Below are 19212 nucleotides of genomic sequence, written 5' to 3'. Positions count from 1 at the left end.
TGCAGCGTACGGGGTGGTGGCTGGGTCCTCTCCCCCCGGCCCTGATTCAGATGGTGGCCTCTCCGAGTTGGGAGAGGCCTTGCACAGCAGCCAGCCTGAGCGGGGGGGGGGGGGGGGGGGGGGTTGCCGCGTGGCCGTCACATGCCCATCCATGACCTGGGCACGTCTGCTTAGTGTGGCATCTGTTTCATGGGATGGATGGGCGGTGGGCAGGGGCTGGTGCTCCAGTCTGCAGTGGGCTGCGCTCCTGGGAGCTGCTGGAAGGAGAAAGCCCTGCAGCCGGACCCTCGTGGCGCAGGAGGGGCGCCCACGGGTCTTCCCGAGGCTCCGTGCCTGCGTGCGTCTGGCCGAGGGCATCCTGCGGCGCCTCGGAGTCTCCTTGTGTGAGCGTAGGACCGGTGCCCCACCGAGCGATGGTGGTTTATTCCCTGGAAACTAAGCCCAGCCTCGGGGCCAACGTGAGGGGCTTGGAGAATGTTTATTTTACCAGAAGAAAGGCCGTTCAGAACCTTCCGGAATATGATTAATGGCCCCCCCCCCCCCCCGTAAGTTTGAATCGTGCTATTTCCAAACTGTTGCCTCCGTCTGAAATGGCTCATTCTTCACTGGAGTCCACCCGCAGGGAGCACGTAGTGCGCAGACTCAGCAAACTCAGCCGCGTCACATGGCTCTCCCCGTGGCACCGAGGTCCCCACGGTCCCCGATGTCGCCGGGACTGGCCCCCACGTGGGACAGGTTCTGGGGTCTGTGCCTTCAGGCACCTGCTCTTTAACGCTGGGATGAGGGACGTCTGGGTCCAGCTCTGGGTTCCCGGGCCCGGCCGGGGCCGGAGGTGAACGCCTGGACGCTGGGAAGGGGCGTGGGCTGCATAGGAGCCCCCGTGGACACCCACAGGGCCCGGCCCGTCGCACCCGGAAACACCAGGGGTTGCTGTTCCACGGCGGAGGCCCCAGGACAGGCACCTGAGCTGGGTTTTCTTTTTTTTTCATCCTTCTCCATACGTTGCTGCGATTCTGGAAGGTTCCTTCCGCTCTGCGGCCCTCCCTCCAGGAGGAGGTGTTGCCTCCTGCCCGGGGCAGACCCTGGCTGCTCAGGGGGGCCCTTTCCTCGGGGCCCTGCCTCTGCCCGTGGCCTGGGGCCTCGTGTGTGTTTCTGGAGGCAGGAGGACCCTTGCCTTTTCACGGCTCTAGCCCTCAAGGGTGCAGCTTCGTGAGGGGTTCCCCACGGGCTTGGTTACCTTCATCCGGGGTCACTCCAGGCTGCTGAGTGTGCTTCCCGCAGCGAGCCAGTTCTCATGGCTCTAACGTTATCGTGAAGTTTTTGTCTGAGAACACAGGCGTATCTTGATGGGGAAGGCTTTGTCTATTGAGAGAAAGAATGTAGTTGCTATTCCCATTTAAGATCTTTTGTTAAACATTTATAGGCAGCTTTCCCGGTCCCCGGGCCCCCTCCCCCCAGAAAGACCAGTTTATCAAAAACCTGCTGTGTTGAATGGGGGCCGCGCGTGACCAAGCGTGGCCACTGTCGCCCGTGACCTCACACAGCCCTCGGCGAGCGGCGACACCCTCGGCGTTTCCTGTGAACGGGGAGCCTTCCGGGTCCCACCATTGTTGTCCGCTTTTGCCTGGAAGAAAACAAAAATTATTTACTACGCACCAGGGCCGTGTGTTTAGAGCCTTGCTGGGAAATGCCGCCCCCGGTGCGTCCCAGCGGCCGCCGCGCCGGGCAGGGACGGGGACGGGGACAGGGCTGTGTTCTCAGGGCTCGCGCGCTGCTCCGAGTCTGCTTTGGGGACGTGACGGAAAATGTGTGTCTTTCCTGCCGGGCGCTGGGAGCCCCTGCCTGTCCCCATACCCCTGGCCACTCGGCTCCGGGTGGGCTCACACTCCTTCTGCAGCCTGGGGTGACTTTCAGGGGAATCTGGGACAAAGCAGAGGAGACAGAAGCCACCGTTGGTCCGATTGGCACCTCCTGGGCACTCTGCCTCCTCGTCCGGACCAGCCCCTCCTCGTCCTGCAGCCTCGGCTCAGTTCCCCCTCCACGGGGGCCTTCCCTGGCTTGGGGGGGGTCCCATGCAGAGTGGGGAGGAGGCGGGGGTGCGGGGTGGGAGGGCCCAGAGGCCGCGTCGTCACGCACCACGTGGTTCTGGCACCTGCGGCTCACCAGGCGCTGTGCCAGGGGAGCCGCACTTGTGCCAGCGCGCTCTGCCCTCCTGGGGCCTCCGGCCGAGTCTAATACACGAGGGCCAGCTGGGTTGGCAGGTAGGCGGCCTGGTGACCTCCAAGGGCAGTTTCAGGGAGCTTGGGGCAACCAGACTGCAGTATGTGGAGGGAGTGGGAGGTGAGGACGGAGTTGTTGGTGTGGCGTGCGGGGGTGGGGGTGACGATGGTGCCCTAACGAGAGGAGGCTGCAGCCCCACCGCCACGGCAGCGGTGAGTCAGAGGGGCGGGCTGGAGCTGGCGGGGGCGGAGGGCAGAGCTTGAAGGGGCTGAGGGTGCCGACTCCCCGCGGGCCCCGCACCGTCTCCCTTGGTCCCTTGGGGATGTGAGCTGGCGGAGGTGGCCCAGGTTCCGGGGACCCTCCAAAGCAGGTAATGCGTGCACACCTGCAGCGCCTCCACTCCCCGCGGAGGCGGCCGGTGCTCTGGGCGTTGTGATGCCCGGTGACGGTGGATTTTCTTGGCCAGCAGGACACAGGTTTGGGGAGAATTGCAACTTTGCTACTGACTTCCCAAGATGCGCTTTAAATTGTGTGACCATTTTATTTTAGTTACATGCATGTTTTCAGAAAAGGTTGACAGAACCTCCCAGTTCACGTCTGTGAAGCTCATACCTGGAAGCCACACCCTTGTACTGTCACACAGGTCAGAGGTCGTCCCTGGGTCTCCATGTGCCCATGGAGCACGGGCTCCCCTGCCAGTCCCGCCCTGAAAGGCCGCCTTCAGCAGACTTAGCACAGGGCACAGCTCACTGCAGAGGAGCTGCTGGTGGGGAGGGCAGGCCATCCAGCCCGAGCAGAGGCGTGTGGAGTGGTGTGTGACTCTGGGAACACACACTGGACCCTCGAAACCCAGCATGCGGGGTGCGTGCGCCAAGCCGCGCTCTTCCGCCGGCGGTGCAGTGTCCTCAGAGCAGCAGCTCAGGCGAGGCGCGCACACGACCGCCAGCGGGCGCCAGGGCCCCAGGCGTGGAAGCGCTGCTGCTCGCGTAGAACAGGTGCTGGGTCAGCCCTGCAGGTGTGTGTGTGCGCATGTGGGTGGGGGGGCAGCACAGCTGAAGCGTGAGCGGCCACGTGAGGGCTCCGTGGGGCCCCATGGCCCCACCAGGCACCTTCTGGGCTCCTGTTGGGCGCGGAGCGCTCCCAGGGCGGTGCAGACTGCGCTCCACTCTCCCTCCCAGGGAGGGGTGAGAAGCCTGGGTTTCCAGGGGTACCTTCGGTGGAGATGACTTTCTCTGTTGCCTTGCCCGGCCAACCTCTCCCCGCGTGTCTGTGTTGTGGCGTGTACTTGGGAAGAGCACAGGCTTCGCATGGGCCAGACCCTGTGTGTTGCACACTTGCTGGCCCAGTCGGTCAGGGGTGAGCCGTGGGCAGTTAGCAGCCAAGGGCAGACCAGGGCCAGGGCGCGTCTGTCTCCCAGGTGCTCCCTGTGGCTTCTGCGGCCAGTCTTCAGGTGCTGCCATCTGACGCAGAGCCTTGCAGCTCATAGACGTTTACGGGATGTTTGTGTGCGTCCGAGGGAGCGTGTGGACAAGCGGTGGTTCCCTTGTGACCAGGCCTGTCGCCTCTCAGCGCGTGGTCACAGCTACGGTCGTGAGCCCGTGGCCAGAAGCCAGCGCTCGGCCACCGTCTGTGCCTCTCCAGCTGAGAGGCCGCATCTTCAAGGAAGAGTTTTGTGCGTGCAGTTTCCTCTCCGCCTGTCAGCACTAGAGAGCGTCCAGGATAGAGGTGGCGCCGGGTGCGTTCCCCGTTGTCGTGTGAGGCGGGCCTTGCGGCGGGGCTGAAGCGTTGCTGGGTATCTGAACCCAAGGGCAGGGTTCGGGGCAGAGTTAGAGCTGGGGGGCCCCCAAGTCCTGTTTGTCGTCTCTGCTCACATCTCTTGTCCTGAAATGGGACAGATTTTAGCTAAAGCTAAAACTATAGGGGAGGCAGTGTTGCGTTTGAATCCAGCCAAGTAAATTGTTTGTTCAAACAAAAATATCAACACTCTTCGAAGGAATATAACAGAATGTAGTCTCTACAACGCGGGTGTACACGACAGCTCACTACTATTAGACACGTGGGGAAAAAAGAAAACGGAAAACAGGACCTTCCCTCGAGAGGAAAGGCCACAAGGAACCTGACCCCAAGATGATGGCTCGTGTTGGAGCCGCCAGACAGGTTCTGACTCTGCTCGGGGACAGAAAGGGAAACAGGCTCTGGGTGGAACGTAGGAAATCTCAACAGAGAAATAGAAGCTATTAAAAAAAAAAAAAGAGAACCAAATGGAAATTCTGGAATTGAAAAATCCAATATCCAAAGTAAAAATTAACCTTAGGGGTGAGAGAAGAAAGATTCAGTGGGCCAAGAAAATGGTTCATGGAAATGATTTAATATGAAGACCAGGAGCAGACGTTCAGGACGCAGTGGGACAGTATCTAATGTGCATGTGACGGCAGCCCTGGAGGAGAGGAGCGGACGGACTATCAAAGTTTGAAGTAAGAAGTGACTGAAAACCTCTACATTCGGAAGAAGCTTAAATCTACAGCTTCATGAAGCAAGATGAATGTAGTAAAGAAAGCCTCGCGCGGCCTCACCTCCCTTGGCTTTTCCGTCAGACTGCTGAAAAGCAGCAACAAAGGGGGAGAAGAGACAAGTGTGCAGCCACGTGGGCCGCCAGAGCCTTCTCATAAGACAGTGCAATCGTGTCTTCACGTCCTCGGGGGAGAGGACCCAGAATTCTGTATCCAGCAAAAATATCCTTTAGGAACCAAAAGTGGAATCGTTTAGGTAAACTCTAAGGACATTTCTCACCATCAGACCTCTGTAAGAAATGCTGAAGAAGCTAAAGCTCTTCAGGCTGAAGGGAAGTGATACCACACGGACACTGGGATCTCGGAGGAGGAGGAAGCATGGGTACGGAAATGGTGAGATGGGTGGCTAAACACAAAAGACCGGTTTCCTATTCTTTCAGAGTGAATAACTGTCTAGAGTAAAGCTCACAGCACAGCGTGGGGTTTATCATGTCTGCAGATGAAACGTACGTGCCGACTTCAGCATAAAGGGGCAGGGGGTAAACGGGCGTAGACAGTCACCAAGCTCTCACGCGATGTGAACAGTTGCCGCTAACAGACTGAAAGCAGCCGCCGCAAAGTAAGGCGAGAAAGCCAGTGTGTAAATTACAACGGGATGTGGAGAAATAGTCAGTGAACCAAAAGAAGGCAGGAGCGGAGACACCAGGAGGGGGCAGCCCCGCCGTCACCCACGTGAAGATGGAAGAGCAAGACCCACCCATCTGCTCTTAAATTACCACGGCCCAGAGGGGGTGGGGTGAAGAGGTGGGAATAGGCAGCCTGAGTCGGCGGGGGGAGTGCTGACCCCAGGTAAAGGGGACTGCAGGTACAGATGGAGCGTCGCCGGCGGTCAGGAGGGCAGCTCACGGGGTGGAAGGGTCGGCTCAGGAGCGAGGTGCGTGTGCCCCTGGGGACCAGAGCTGTGAGACCCGTGACGCAGAGGCGCGCACAGCCCCGCAGTCATTCGCAGTCGTCGTTGGGAAATTTCACATCCCTCTGTCCGCTGTGGTCCGGCCGGCTGAGCGTAGCTCAGGAGACGAACTCGGGACCACACACAGCTGCACCACGTCTAGAGCAGGGCTGCGGGGCCCGAGGGCGTGTTCCCAGCGCTCCGGCCGCGTGTCTGTAGCGGCTCCGAGCTCTGCCATGGAGCTCGGAGCAGCTGCTCGTCTGCAGACAGGTGCAGCCTCGTTCCGGTAAAACTGCATTTACAGATGCTGATGTTGGAATGTCATCAACTTTCTGCATGTCAGGAAATGTTCTTATTTTGATCTTTTTCAACCATTAAAAAAAGTAGCAACATTCTTAACAAGAACAGGCCCAGAGCCGGTCAGTCGTGTTGCGGAGCAGTGACCTTGAGAAGGAGAGGGGTCCACGTGAACACCTCTCCTCTAAGTAGCAAAGGGCTGCCCTGCCCGGCAGCCTCCCGCCCGCCACGCCCACCTGAGGTGCCAGGGGGCCCTGCCAGGCTCGGACCCAGTCCTGACTCCTCCTGTGTCCCCGACGTCCAGGCAGGCAGGCGTGTGGGACGGAGCTCTGTGAAGAGTTCCACCGGCCACAGCCGAAGGAGCCGCCTCTCCTTTCCCTCTCTACCTGGCACCCTGTCCGCTTCTCTCCCTCAGACCCAAGGGTGCTGTTCTCCCGACCTGGTGCCCGGCGTTCAGGTCGGCAGTTGGGGTCTTTGGGGTGACCCCACCGCAGGTGCTCCTCAGGGTTGATTCAGTTCAACAACCACTGGGACCTCTGTGGGCTGCCACCCTCAGGGGTGTCCTCTCTCGGAACTCATGCAGGTGGTTCCGCACGTGTGGGTGTATGGCCTGGGTGAGTGGGGGCCTCCTGGGTGCCTGGCCCCCCGCGTGTTTTCGCAGGAATCAGGCAGGGAGGTGAGAGCAGGCGTAGGAGCCCAGACCACTTCCTGGTGCCTGAAGCGGGAAGGCCAGGCCCCCAGGAGGCAGCAGGCATGGCAGGAGCTCCCGTGCGTGCGCATGCGTGCTGCAGCTCTGCACGGAGCCCCGTCGCCAAGCCGGTCACTGTTCGTTCGTAAAGTCGTGACGTTTGAAAAGCCCAGCAGAGGTAAGAGTCGGTGTCCGTTGGGGTGAGAACACGTTCCTTTCTCTCGGAAACTGACTACATCGCACATGCTAAGTGGTTTTGTGAGGGACTTGTTTCTCTGCGTCCTTGAGCGTGGACGTGTCGGTGTGGCCGGGGTGGCTGGCGTGGCCGGCATGGCCGTCTCTTTCCCCGATGCCTGACTTTGACAGTGAACACCGAGGACCCAGGCCTGCGTGTAAAGCACAGCTCGTCAGCGGAGCACCGTCAGCAAGCTTCTCGTTTCCTGAAACACCAGTGCGTTCTGCTGACTTGAATCAGGAACAGAATTGGCCCTTCCCGAGGTTCTGTGTGGTGTAAAGGTCGAGGCCGACACCTTGAATTCTAGGCTGAATGCGTAAATATTTTCATGGGCACGTTAGCAACGGATTTGGAAGGTGCTCCCCTCCTCCTTTGGAAATGATTCCTCCTCCAGCGCAGTTTATTTTTCCTAGTGGTTCAGCACAGTGTTCCATTTCTCAGCGCCTTTGGCGGTGTAAAACACGAGCTAACGGAATCGCTGGCGTGCCAAAGCACCTTTTATTGTTTTAAGTAGACTCTTCATTGAAGTGTGACGTACAGAGAGGTGCCTGACCCAAGTCCCCAGCCGGGCGAGCTGTCCCCAGGGCCCCCGGTCCAGATCAGGGTCAGCACATGCCTGAAGCCCCCGCCCCTCCTAGAGGCGACCGACACCCTGGCTTCTGCGGCAGAGACTCCTTTTGCCCCTTGGATGTCGTGTAAATGGAACCCGCAGCGTGTGCCCCTTGTGCACCCGGCCCGTGGGGGATTCCGCCAAGTTGTCCCGCGTGTGAATGAGCCTGGCTCTTCTGTGTTCCGGGGCGACGGGCGTTGGGTTTGCGTCACAGGGCGGAGCATGTAGAGTGGGCGGGAGGGGGTGCGTAGACTTGGCTGTCAGGCAGCCCTGGGTTTAAGTCTGGGGCTCCTGCAGCTTCACTCTGTGCCCCAAGGCAGACGTGAAATGCGCACGCGACCCTCCCGTGCTGGGCGGCTGGCGGATTAAGCAGCGGGTGCGGCCCCCGGCTGCAGCTGGACACACACTGCTGCTTCCCTCTTGGCGCCCCTCCGTAGCTGCTCAGGTGACACCGCTGGGGCCATTTAGTGCCTCAGTGGCTGCGAGGCTCCTCCCAGGACCTTCGTGGTAGGTTCTGGCCCGTGAGGCCCAGGGTCCCAGGAGTGCGGGTCCTCGCCTTGCTCTGGGCTGACGGAGGCTCAGTGCCTGGTCCCTGAGGTAGCGGTGAGTAGCCCCTGAGACCCCGGGCCCTGGTCTGCACCAGCAGCATGAGAGGGTCTTGCCCTTGTGCGGCCGCGGTGGTGCCAGCCGTGTGGGCCGGGCGCGGCGCTCTGCACGTGTGCACGGCAGCCCGGCCCCGGCTCTAGGGCCGCTCCGTGTGCTTCGTGCCCGGCGGCTGCGTGCATCCCGGCAGCTCCCAGGTGGGCTTTGGTTGATGTCAGAACCCGGCCTTGCAGGTGGGGACGTCGGCACAGGGGGGGTCTCCAGCTGGCAGGGGTGCGCGCGCTGCCACACCTGTAACGGCCCGCGTGTCTGTTGCAGGCCTTCCGGAGCAGTACTACAGCCTCACCTGGTTCCTGAGCCCCATCCTCGGCCTCATCTTCACCCCCCTCATCGGCTCCGCGAGTGACCGGTGCACCCTGAGCTGGGGCCGCCGGCGGCCCTTCATCCTCGCGCTCTGCGTGGGCGTGCTCTTCGGAGTGGCGCTTTTCCTTAACGGCTCTGCCATCGGTGAGTGTCCTGCACCGCGTGCGGCCGAGCCCTGACCGGGACTCGATAACGATGTGCAGGTTTAAAGAGTGCAGGCCGGCCGGTCCCGGCCGGGGCAGCTGTGCAGAGCCCTGGGCGCCCAGGCGGTGGCCAGGCCACAGGCTCCACGTGGGAACGCTGTGGGAACCTGTTCTCAGGGAGCGCTTCCTGTTGTGATCCGTTTGTTTTTAATGCGTATCTGACACCACGTCCTGTTTCCAGCATTATTTCAGAAATTATCTTTTCTCTTTTTTTTTTTTTTTCCTCCTTTTCTTAGACTTGGTATTGAAAATGTCCAGACCTAGCTGCATACTTGTTTTTTTGTTTCGTGTACTTGTGGTTTGTTTTGTTTTCTTCGTTGTTGTTTTGTTTTCAATTAAAGCAACTGTATGTGGGAAAATAGCTTTTGCCCTGGGAGCACCCATCAGAACTGGTAAAAAACAAAACCCTGTTTTCTGGCAATTATTTTTTTACGATGCACGTGTGTTCTGACACAGGCGTGCTTGCCCCACGTCTGCGTCAGGTCAGGTCAGGTGGGGGGTCCCTGATGCTGGGAGGCTCGGGAATTGGGCGGGGGTGGGCGGGGAGCGGAAGGCTTTCCTCTGCAGCCAGAGCCTCGCTCAGCTCCTCGGAGGCTGCGCGGGGCTGGGGGCGGCGAGCTCAGTCCCCGGCTGGGTGGGGGCGGCTGAGGAAGGCCTCCCTGAGCGGCGCCCTCGCCCACTTCCCCTCCCTCCGGACGTTCCCGGATCCGGAGTCCGGGGATGCCACCCTCCCGGCACCTGCAGGCACAGTTCGCAGGGAACACTGTGGCTTTCTCAGGCACCTGTCTGTGGGGGTGGCCCCAGCCCCAGTGGCCCAAACGCAGAGACCGGGAGCTCCGGTCCCGCGCTCTGGTGCCCTCTCTTGCCGCGCCTGTGTTTCTCCCGGGCATCGTGGATCGAGGTCGCCAGCGGGTTCCCTGCCCTCCTGTGGGGCGGGCGTGGCTGAGACCCGCCTCATCTGCAGAGCTTGGGAGCGGTCCCAGGGTGGGGAATCCAGTACAACCAGCTTCGGCTCTCCTGTCAGGGAAGCAGGCTGGTCTCTGGGTTCAGACCAGACGCACCTGAGGCAGGTGCTTAGCCACGGCTCACAACCCGCTTCCCAGAAACGAGAAAAACACAACTCACCTTCCGTACAGCGAGGCCGCGCCAGGGAGCACGTGCCCTGCTGAGACGCTGGGGCGGGAGGGCGCCGTCTCCCCAGGAGGTCACCTCCTGCACCTGGGCTGAGATGGCCTGCTCCTTTGTGCCCTGTCAGGTCTGTCCCTCGGCGATGTCCCCAACCGGCAGCCCATTGGCATCGTCCTCACGGTGCTGGGGGTGGTGGTCCTGGATTTCAGCGCCGACGCCACCGAGGGGCCCATCCGCGCCTACCTGCTGGACGTGGTGGACAGCGAGGAGCAGGACATGGCCCTCAACATCCACGCCTTCTCCGCCGGTGAGAGCACGCCCTGCCCCCGGTCCTTACCCAGCTCGTCTGAGGTTGGCGGGGGGCGGGGGGCGGGGGGCGGCTCCCGTGGCCTCTGCGTACAGTTTCATCTCAGGCCCCTGTGGGCAAGGCAGCCAGCAGGGGCCCTGCCAGGGCCAAGTACCTGTGGTCTGGCCAGGTGGCCCCCACCCAGGGCGCTGTGCCGGCTGCCCCCTGTCGTCAGGCAGCTTTCCCAGCCGATGGGAACGTGGGCTCCTGAGCTCAGGGGATGGAGGTTGGTACGGAGGACAGTCCCAGGGCAGCTGGCTGTTCCCTTCCTAATTCATGAAGCAGGAATCTTTGAGGTCAGGATTCCAAACCCGGGCTCAGCTCTCGTTCCTGGTTTCCTTGTTCCTCCCGTCTTCTCTGAGTGGTGGCCCTGGGCCCTAGTGGGGGGGGGGGGTGAACCCTCCCCCGGCTAATGTCCCTTCTTGGGGGCCAGGGCACCTGTACCACTCACCGCCGCTCCATCCCCTCCCTCCCCTCAGGCCTCGGCGGGGCCGTCGGCTACGTGCTGGGGGGGCTGGACTGGACCCAGACCTTCTTGGGCGCCTGGTTCCGAACGCAGAACCAGGTGCTCTTCTTCTTCGCGTCCGTCGTCTTCACGGTGTCGGTGGCCCTGCACCTGTTCAGCATCCACGAGGAGCAGTACAGCCCCCAGCAGGAGCGCAGCGTGGACACGGCCGAGGCACCGGCCCCCGGCCCCCACGCCAGCATCCTGGACGGCGGTGCCCTGTTCCCGGACGAGGTGCAGTCGGAGCACGAGCTGGCCCTGGACCGCCTGGACGCGGGCATCGTGCGCAGCAAGAGCGACTCGGTGCTGCACGTGCCGGACGCCGCGCTGGACCTGGAGCCCGAGCTGCTCTTCCTGCACGACATCGAGCCCTCCATCTTCCACGACGCCTCCTACCCCAGCACCCCCTGTAGCACCAGCCAGGAGCTCACCCGGGCCCGGCCGCCCCGCCTGCCTCCACTGCTCCGCGAGCCCACTGGGGAGGACGAGACCCTGCTGGAGAACCACCTGAACGCAGCCAGCCTCCCGAATGGAGGCGGCTCCGCGCCACGCGATGGTCTGGGCGGCTACAGCAGGGTGGACGTGAAGCCCTCGGCCGCCGCGGGCTCGGTGCGCCGGCGCCGGCACGTGTTCCGCCGGCAGGCCTCCAGCACCTTCTCCTACTACGGCAAGATCGGGTCCCACCGCTACCGCTACCGGCGCGCCCACGCCGTGGTCCTGATCAAGCCCTCGCGCAGCATGAGCGACCTGCACGAGCTGCAGCAGCGGCAGCGGCAGCGCTGCCGGCGCCGCAACCAGAGCGGGGCCACCACGTCCAGCGGGGACACGGAGAGCGAGGAGGGCGAGGGCGAGACCACCGTGCGGCTGCTCTGGCTCTCCATGCTGAAGATGCCACAGCAGCTGGTGCGGCTCTGCCTCTGCCACCTGCTCACCTGGTTCTCCGTCATCGCCGAGGCCGTGTTCTACACCGACTTCATGGGCCAGGTCATCTTTGAGGGGGACCCCAAGGTGAGTGCCCGGGGCCCCTGCTTGGGGCCCTCGGGGAGGGGTGGAGCCTGGTCATGGTGACAGCCTGGTGCCCTGAGCTCGTGGTGGCCCCGGCACCCAGCAGGCCACCCCCAAAGCTACAGGTGTGCACGGCAGGTCGCCGGCCAGCGTGGGCCCCTGTTACCACGGTCAGGGGTCATTTTGTGCACCTGAGAGGGCATTCGTACTGGGGTCCACAGCAAACCCCTAGGCTTTGGCAAGCGCAGGAGCACCAAGGACCCGTGGCAGGCAGGCCAGCTCTTGCCGTGTACAAATGGCCCTGGACCTTGAGGGTTAAAACAGCGATCTGTTGTTGCTTGTGGCCGGGCCAGCTGGGCGTGGCTTCTAGTCCTCATGGCATCAGCTGACTCGCACCTGTGCCCGTGCCGCACGGGGTGGGGTCGGGTCGGGAGTTCAGGGATGGCCACAGCACAGGCTCAGGACTCCCTGCTCCACGAGGTCCTCACTGTCCCGGTCTGTCCAAGCCGCTCTGCACAGCCGCTGGGCTCAAGAGGGCAGAGGCGGGAGCTGCACGTTGCATCTGCCCAGATCCGGGCAGGAGCGAGGCTGGGGAGGTTGCGAGCAGTCTGCTACAGATGCCGGCCTGGGCCATGGCTGCTTGCCTGTGTGTGATGTAACATAGAAGATGTGAAATGACCTCCTTTGCCGGGAGGTTCAGCATGCTGCCCCTGACCCCTGAACCCCAGTCTCATTTCTGGAACAGGCTCCTTCTAACACGACTGCCTGGCATGCCTACAATGCGGGCGTGAAGATGGGCTGCTGGGGCCTGGTCATCTATGCGGCCACCGGTGCCACTTGCTCAGGTAAGCGGTCCCCAGTCAGGTGAGCCGTGTGCCTGGATGTGCTCTGTGCCTGGAAAGACCGATAGGTGTCCTGCTGTGTGGGCGGCGGTCGCTGACCAGACAGGCCCGTCCCGTAGGGACAGCAGCATGGAGACCCACTCATCCTTATCTTGGGATGAAGCCACCGCAGCCTGATGCCAGGAAGCGGTGTCCTGAGACCCCCTGCGGGCTGCCCTCTGTGCAGGTGCCCGCCCGGGCTCCTCGGGGAGGGGTCTGACCAGGGCTCCGTGTGGTGGCCGCACTGTAGGAGCTGTGCCCTGAGCCAGGAGGCTGGGGGAGGTGGGGCGGGTGTCCTGGGTCCTGCCTGAGCGCATGCGGTATGTTTGGGGCCTGCGGGCAGTCAGGGTGGCTGGACGAGACAAGTGGCCTTTCCCTGGGGTCAGTTGTGTCCTGGGGGATAGGGAATGGCACGTGCCGGCACTTCTGGAAACGGGGCAGAGCTGCAGTTAGGAGTCTCCTGGCCGAGCCTGGGCGGGTCCCCTCTACCTGAGGACGACCAGGGCAGCGGCCAGGGGCAGCAGGCAGCCAGCGTGATGGTCACGGTGCTGTCAGTGCTTTAGTAGGGGGCTTCTCAGGACGGGGAGCAGGGGGATGTCCATCCAGACACAGCGGTGGGTGCTCGCGAGGAAGCAGCGGTGACTCAGCCCCTGAGGCAGGGTTAGGCATCCAGCCGGAGAGGGCGCCCCGTGGGCCTGGGTCCGTGCGAAGATCTGAAAGGCCTGGCCTCGCAGGGCAGGGAGGCCTCAGGGAGCTGCAGGATAGGACTAGGTTAGGGGGTCTGGGACCAAGAGGGCTGACTTCTGAGGCGCAGAGCCCCTGGCAGTGGAGAGGGGCACAGCGAGCTGCGGCCCGTTCAGGGGCAGCGCCTGGTGGCCGGACGGGGAGACAGGAGGGGACGTCCGCCTGTCCCCGAGCCAGGCGGAGTGCGGCGGAGGCGGCGGGCAGGGCAGTGGAGCGAGGGAGCGAGCGGGCAGTGCCCGCAGTCACTGTGGCAGCCTCTCCCCGCAGCGCTGCTGCAGAAGTACCTGGACAGCTACGACCTGGGCGTCAGGGCCATCTACGTGCTGGGGACGCTGGGCTTCTCCGTCGGCACGGCCGTGATGGCCGTCTTCGCCAACGTCTACGTGGCCATGGTCATGATCAGCACCATGGGCGTGGTGTCCATGAGCATCTCCTACTGCCCCTACGCCCTGCTCGGGCAGTACCACGACATCAAGGAGGTGTGTGGCGGGGGCGGGAGGGAGGTCCTGGGGCGCAGCGCCACAGCTGGGGGTGGCTCTGCGGTTCGCGCTGCTGCTTCCTGCGTGGAGCATCCTTGCCCACGTCTCCCCTTGCACTTGAACCCTCGGCCTGCGGTCTCCCTGGGGGAGACTTCGTGTGTGGGCTCGAAGGCAGATCGGATCTTTATGGCTTCCCCATGTGAGGATGGCCACGTGACCCAGCGTCCCCACCCGCACCGCCGGGCCATGATCATGAGTCAGGTGTCCGTCTGGGGCGTCTCTGTATTCCCTTCCATGCGTCTGTCTGTCCTCAGACAGATGCTGCACTGTCTTACGTAATGAAAGACCTGAAACCTGGTAGTGCAAGTCCTGCAACTTGGTTCTTAAAGATTTTCTTGGTTATTCTTGACCATTTCCTTTTTATTTAAATGTTAGAATCAGCTTCTGGGCTTTTTTATCGGAAACACATTGATGACATAAATCAGCTTGGAGAGAGTTAACACTGTATCGCATTGAGCCCTGGTAGCAACCCCTGAGCGCGGCGTGTACTGTTAATCGCCGTAGTGTAGTTATGGGTCCTTCTGGGCCTTCTGCATACACGTCATCCCTGGATAATGAGCTTTGTTTCTTCCTTCCCAGTCCATAGCAGGTGTAACTTATTTTCCTTGCCTTATCTCAGTGGCCAGAACCTGCAGTGCCATGTTGGACGGAAGGAGGGGTGGGGGCGGCAGGGCAGACGGACGGGGAGACAGGCTGGGTGGGTGCCAGGCAGGTGAGGGGAGGCAGGTTTCGTGTCTGGGCTTCGGAGCTAACGTTCAGACCCAGGGAACGGTGCCCGAGGGCGCGGGCCCCACCCTCACGCTCCCCTGTGTGCCCCCCTCTTGCAGTACGTTCACCACAGCCCCGGGAGCTCCAAGCGTGGCTTCGGCATAGACTGCGCCATCCTCTCCTGCCAGGTCTACATCTCCCAGATCCTGGTGGCCTCCGCCCTGGGCAGCGTGGTCGACGCCGTGGGCACCGTGCGCGTCATCCCCATGGTGGCCTCCGTGGGCTCTTTCCTGGGCTTCCTGACGGCCGCCTTCCTGGTCATCTACCCGGACGTGTCTGAAGAGGCCAAGGAGGAGCAGAAGGGCCTGTCCCCCCAGGCACCGGGCGAAGGCGGGAGCAGCAGCGTGGAGAAGCCCACCGTCCTGAAGCTGTCCCGGAAGGAGGGCCCACAGGGGCTGGTGGAGACCGAGTCCATGGTCTGAGCCGCGCCCCCTGCACACACATTCCAGGGCCGTGGCGGGGGAGGGGGCGGGAGGTGGTCGCCACCCGGCCGGCTGGCTTGCTGTGGCCTCTGCGGCAGCACAGACCCAGCTGGAGGCTCAGTGGTTGTAGGGTAGCTTTGCCCCACTAGGCAAAAGTACCACGTTCATTACTTTTCCCACAATTAAAAAAAAATCATTTGAAATCTTTTTTTTTTAATCCAAAAAGATCTTTTAATTTCACTTTATCTTTTATTCTGCAGGTATATTATTCTGCATGTTTTAAAATTATAAACCAGATTTACAATACAGACTATAAGCGATTTAGAAAAAAATAAGATTTTTGCATTTCTAAAGTTATAATTGAAAACAAAAAATATCTGATGTATTTTGCTATATCTTATCTGAGTTCTTCAGATAATAGTCGTGTAGTCAGTGACTAAAACATTTTTATCACATTTTTTCCCTGTGGACGCCTACAGGTATTTGGACGCTCTGTCAGATCTCATCACATTTTGTTGGTGCTGCAGCTATTGGAGAGTATTTTTCTCTATGATTACTTTAGAAAAGAAAATTTTTTTGTTTGTTTGTTTTGTTTTCCAAAGCTGTGGTTTTCTTAGAAGAACAGCATCTCCTGTTTTCCTCCGAGTTTGACGCACTGCGCCCGGGCAGCCCCGTTCTTGGACGGCGGGCCGTGGTGCGGTGACACCAAAGCTGGGAGGAGGCGCAGGGCCCCTGGGTTCTCTTGGGGAGACAGGGCAATTTGCAAGGCCCGATTCCAGGCACCCCTCTCTTTGGCGGGCTGGACCAGGCCGGGCCGGGCCACCAGCGAGGGGGCAGCCCTTGAGCTGGTGATCTGCCCCTGCCTGTGCTCTCGGCCCGTCGGCCCGTCTGAAGCTCCCCGGAGAGGCTGGGACTCTTTCATGGCACTTTGATTCATCTTTAAACCATCTGTGGGGGAAACCCCACTGCCAGGCCCGCAAGCTGGACACTCTGCACCCTTCTGACCTCCGCGCCTGCTCACCCCACTGGCCGCTGGAATCAGAACCACCTCACAGTGAAGAAAGTGGGTCTTGCGACAGAAGGAAGGTCCACTCCACAGGTCAGCTCGGCGCGGTGTTTCTGGTTTCAGTGGAGAGCCAAGCTCAGACTCCGGGGAAGTGCAGTCGTCACATGCTGCAGCTGTTTGGAAATGCTTTTCAAACCACAATCTCTTTATAACTAAGCAGTGTCTGCTTTTCTTCTTTGGAATGGTCAGTCTCAGTGTACTGATCTCAGGAGAAAGAGGGAGGCCTTCTGCACATTACCCAGAGAAAGTGAGAGGATTGGCATACTTTGCTGCCTCAAGTTGATGTTTTTTTAAATAAAGTACTGTAAAATGCATGAGAATCATGCTGCAATATGATTATTCTGAAGCAAATATATATATATATTTCAAGATGAAACTCAGCAGTTTTTAAACTACTTGAATTCTCTGTGTGTTGAAAGGAACAGCCGTGTCTAACGTACTTGACCGGCCTCTGGTCTCGCCCTGTCTCTCCATCGCTGGTGGCACTGTGTAGTGTGTGATTTCTGCCCGAGGAGCAGCGGTGCCTGTCCACGTCGGACGTGTCCACAGGCCACGTGTCCTTCCTCGGAAGCCCAGGGTCACACAGAACCACCGGAAGACGGGAGCGTTTTCGATGTGCATCCCAGCTGGAGCATGGCCTCAGGGATCTTGTGCTTGGATGCGGAAGTCCTTCCACCACTGCAGGCCCCAGCGGTGTCCTTGAGGTCCCCACTGGCCATCCGGTGCGTGCTTCTCCTCTCCGCCCCCCAGCAGGTGCCCTGGTAGGTCACGTATATGCAAGTTGATGGTCTTCATGGCTTTAGGATGGCAGGTCCTCTTACTGTGATTCTCAGGGCCGTTGGTCGTGTCATCCGAGTCCAGCCTCTGTTTAGCTGCCTTGCTCCTCGAGCGGTCTCCTGGCAGCTAGAAAACAGGGAGGCCAGAGAGCAGAGAAGGTGGGGGGCGGGGGGAGGAGTCCCAATCGAGCTCTGAGGTGAACCAGCTAGAAGGGCCGCAGCTCCCGGGCCCTGCCCTCATCCACCGCCGGTGCTCCCAAGTCCGGGGCCCACCTGGGGCTTGATGGGTAGGGGCAGGAGGGGCCTGTGGCAGGACCCCCCCCGAAATGTGGTAACCCTTGAGATCGTGATCTGAGCTAGGGAAGACGTCAGAGGACATGTGTTGAAGTCGCTGTTAGGTTAGGACAGGAACGACACTGGAAAGCGCGGGGCAGGCCCTCGGAGGGCGTGGTCCCCGTGGGCGGCTCCACGCGGAAGCGGGGGAGTTTTACAGCTTTGGAAGCCCCGTGGATGTTTGTGACCAACATGTGTCTTCCTGTGTGGGCCTGGGGGGGCAGGTGCCTTGCGGTCTGTGTCAGGAGCCGTGGAGGAGCCGGCCTGCAGCGCCGCCCTCCCGGCCCTCGCCCGGTCGCCTGGGGGTGGGTGCGTTCACCTCAGCCCCGCCCTGGCAGCGAGGTTCCTGCCAGGTCGCACTGACTTGAAGCTGTGTCGTCACCTTGTGTCTTAAGAGAAGCTGAGAGAGGCAGGGCGGGCTGGCGGCCCACCCCCCCCCGTGGCTCGGGGGCCTGTGCTCGCCGTACCTCAGATAGTCCAGGCGGGCAGGTCCACTGTGGCCGGCGGCGGAGGGGACTGGTCCGGCGGTGACCGGGGGGCTGTGACACCCACCGGGTAGGCTGGCCGGGTGGGTGGCGCTGGAGACGCGCCCGGAGTGGGCCCCGGGGGTCTGCGGGCCTCGGGCAGGCGGCGTGCTGGGCAGGGATTTGGTTGGTTGCCGTGTCGTATAAATGGACTCACTACCAAAAACACTTGGGTCTGATGTGCACCTTTGGTTCCCTGTAAAAGTCAGCGAAGGGAAGAATCTTTTAAAGAGCTGCCCCACATGCCTGGTGGCGCTCTGCCCGGTGCGGGGCTGCGCCCGCGGGAAGCTCGAGGGGCCGTCGGTGTCGGCCAGGCGGCGCCCTGACCCCGTCCGGTCGGCAGGGTCCGCGCTGCGGTGTCCCCGGGTGGGCGGGGGGCTGGCCGTGGGGTCCCCCCGGTGCTGTCTGCTGCCCCTGAGAGGGCCCCGGGGGACCAGCATCTCCCCCTGGAGGGAGGAGGCCGGATGGCTGGGCCCTGAGAAGATCATTGGCTCAGAATAGTCCTAGGGTGTGTTTCTTAAAGACATGACGGGGGAGAAGTCGCTCTCTGGCCCCCAGGCCCCAAGGTGGAGCCTCTGAGAGGCTGCTGCGGAGGCAGGAGTGGCCGGTAGAACCTGTGCGGGAGGGCTGTCTTCTCTCCAGCCTTCAGGGCGGCCCAGGCCTGGGCTGTTCATGTGCATGTTTGAAAAACACTCCAGGAGGTACAGCCCTTCCCTTCTGTGGCTGAGGCTGAGCAGCAGCCAGCAACAGGGACAGCTGCCCCACGGGGCGACTCTGTCAAACACCAGATTCTCTGGACATGAACCACCTTCGAGCCGTTGGGCGTACACCCGAGCTTCTGTGCCCCTTTGGCCACCCCGGCCAGCACCCCTGCCGGGGTCCTCCTGCGAAGGTTGCTGCTAGAAACAGACGCGCCTGACTTTTCGTGTTACATCTGTAAGTGGCTGCTTCTAAGACACCATCCATCTTCTGCCTGCTTCCGGGCCTGGGGGCTCCGGCCCGCCTGATGGGGCTGCCCCGAGGGCCCACTTCCGGAGCGCCCGCAGAGCGGTGTCCATTCCGCACGGCCCTTGGACACCCGGCACGCACGGGGGCTGTTGTCATTACCTCCTCGTGGGGAGCCAAGCTGTCGCGGTCCCGGCCCCTCGACCAGCCCATCCTCGGGCGTGGCTGGCTGCACGGGGCCCTCTGCAGAGCTGAGCCCTCCCCCGGGCTGCCAGGGGCACCGTGCCACGCGCTACGGACCGGGACTGTCTCTTGGTGGCGGAATGACCCAAGTGTTGGAAATGCCTCTTGTTACCAGAGAAACTCCCCAGGCATCTCGGAACAAAACCTATTTAGTTCCATTGTGAACTGGTCACAGGACAACTCTTTTTTATCAACTTATTAAGTTGGAGCACTACACTAGCTCTTGCTGATTTTAGCAGTGATATAAGTGTGTGTTAAACACATAATGTTTTATGAGGAAAAGGGATTATAAAGAAGAGTAATATCGCA

General features: G+C 61.3%; 1 protein-coding gene across 7 annotated transcripts in view; it reads left to right on the top strand.

Moving 5' to 3' along the window:
- Positions 1 to 19212, top strand: part of SLC45A4 (solute carrier family 45 member 4) — a 72669-nt gene extending 53457 nt beyond the window's left edge. For 5 of the 7 annotated variants that reach the window (XM_057735405.1, XM_057735407.1, XM_057735406.1 and 2 more), the window contains exons 3-8: positions 8431 to 8619; positions 9934 to 10113; positions 10632 to 11665; positions 12408 to 12507; positions 13555 to 13766; positions 14654 to 19212. In XM_057735405.1, coding sequence (XP_057591388.1) covers positions 8431 to 8619; positions 9934 to 10113; positions 10632 to 11665; positions 12408 to 12507; positions 13555 to 13766; positions 14654 to 15016 — 2078 coding nt within the window. In that variant the 3' untranslated portion in view covers positions 15017 to 19212. The remainder of the gene's footprint in view (positions 1 to 8430; positions 8620 to 9933; positions 10114 to 10631; positions 11666 to 12407; positions 12508 to 13554; positions 13767 to 14653) is intronic. The other 2 variants (XM_057735409.1, XM_057735410.1) reach the window with 2 other exon arrangements.

The sequence above is a fragment of the Hippopotamus amphibius genome, chromosome 5, assembly GCF_030028045.1.
Source record: "Hippopotamus amphibius kiboko isolate mHipAmp2 chromosome 5, mHipAmp2.hap2, whole genome shotgun sequence".
Lineage (NCBI taxonomy): Eukaryota > Metazoa > Chordata > Mammalia > Artiodactyla > Hippopotamidae > Hippopotamus > Hippopotamus amphibius.
This window is presented reverse-complemented; position numbering and strand designations above follow the sequence as displayed.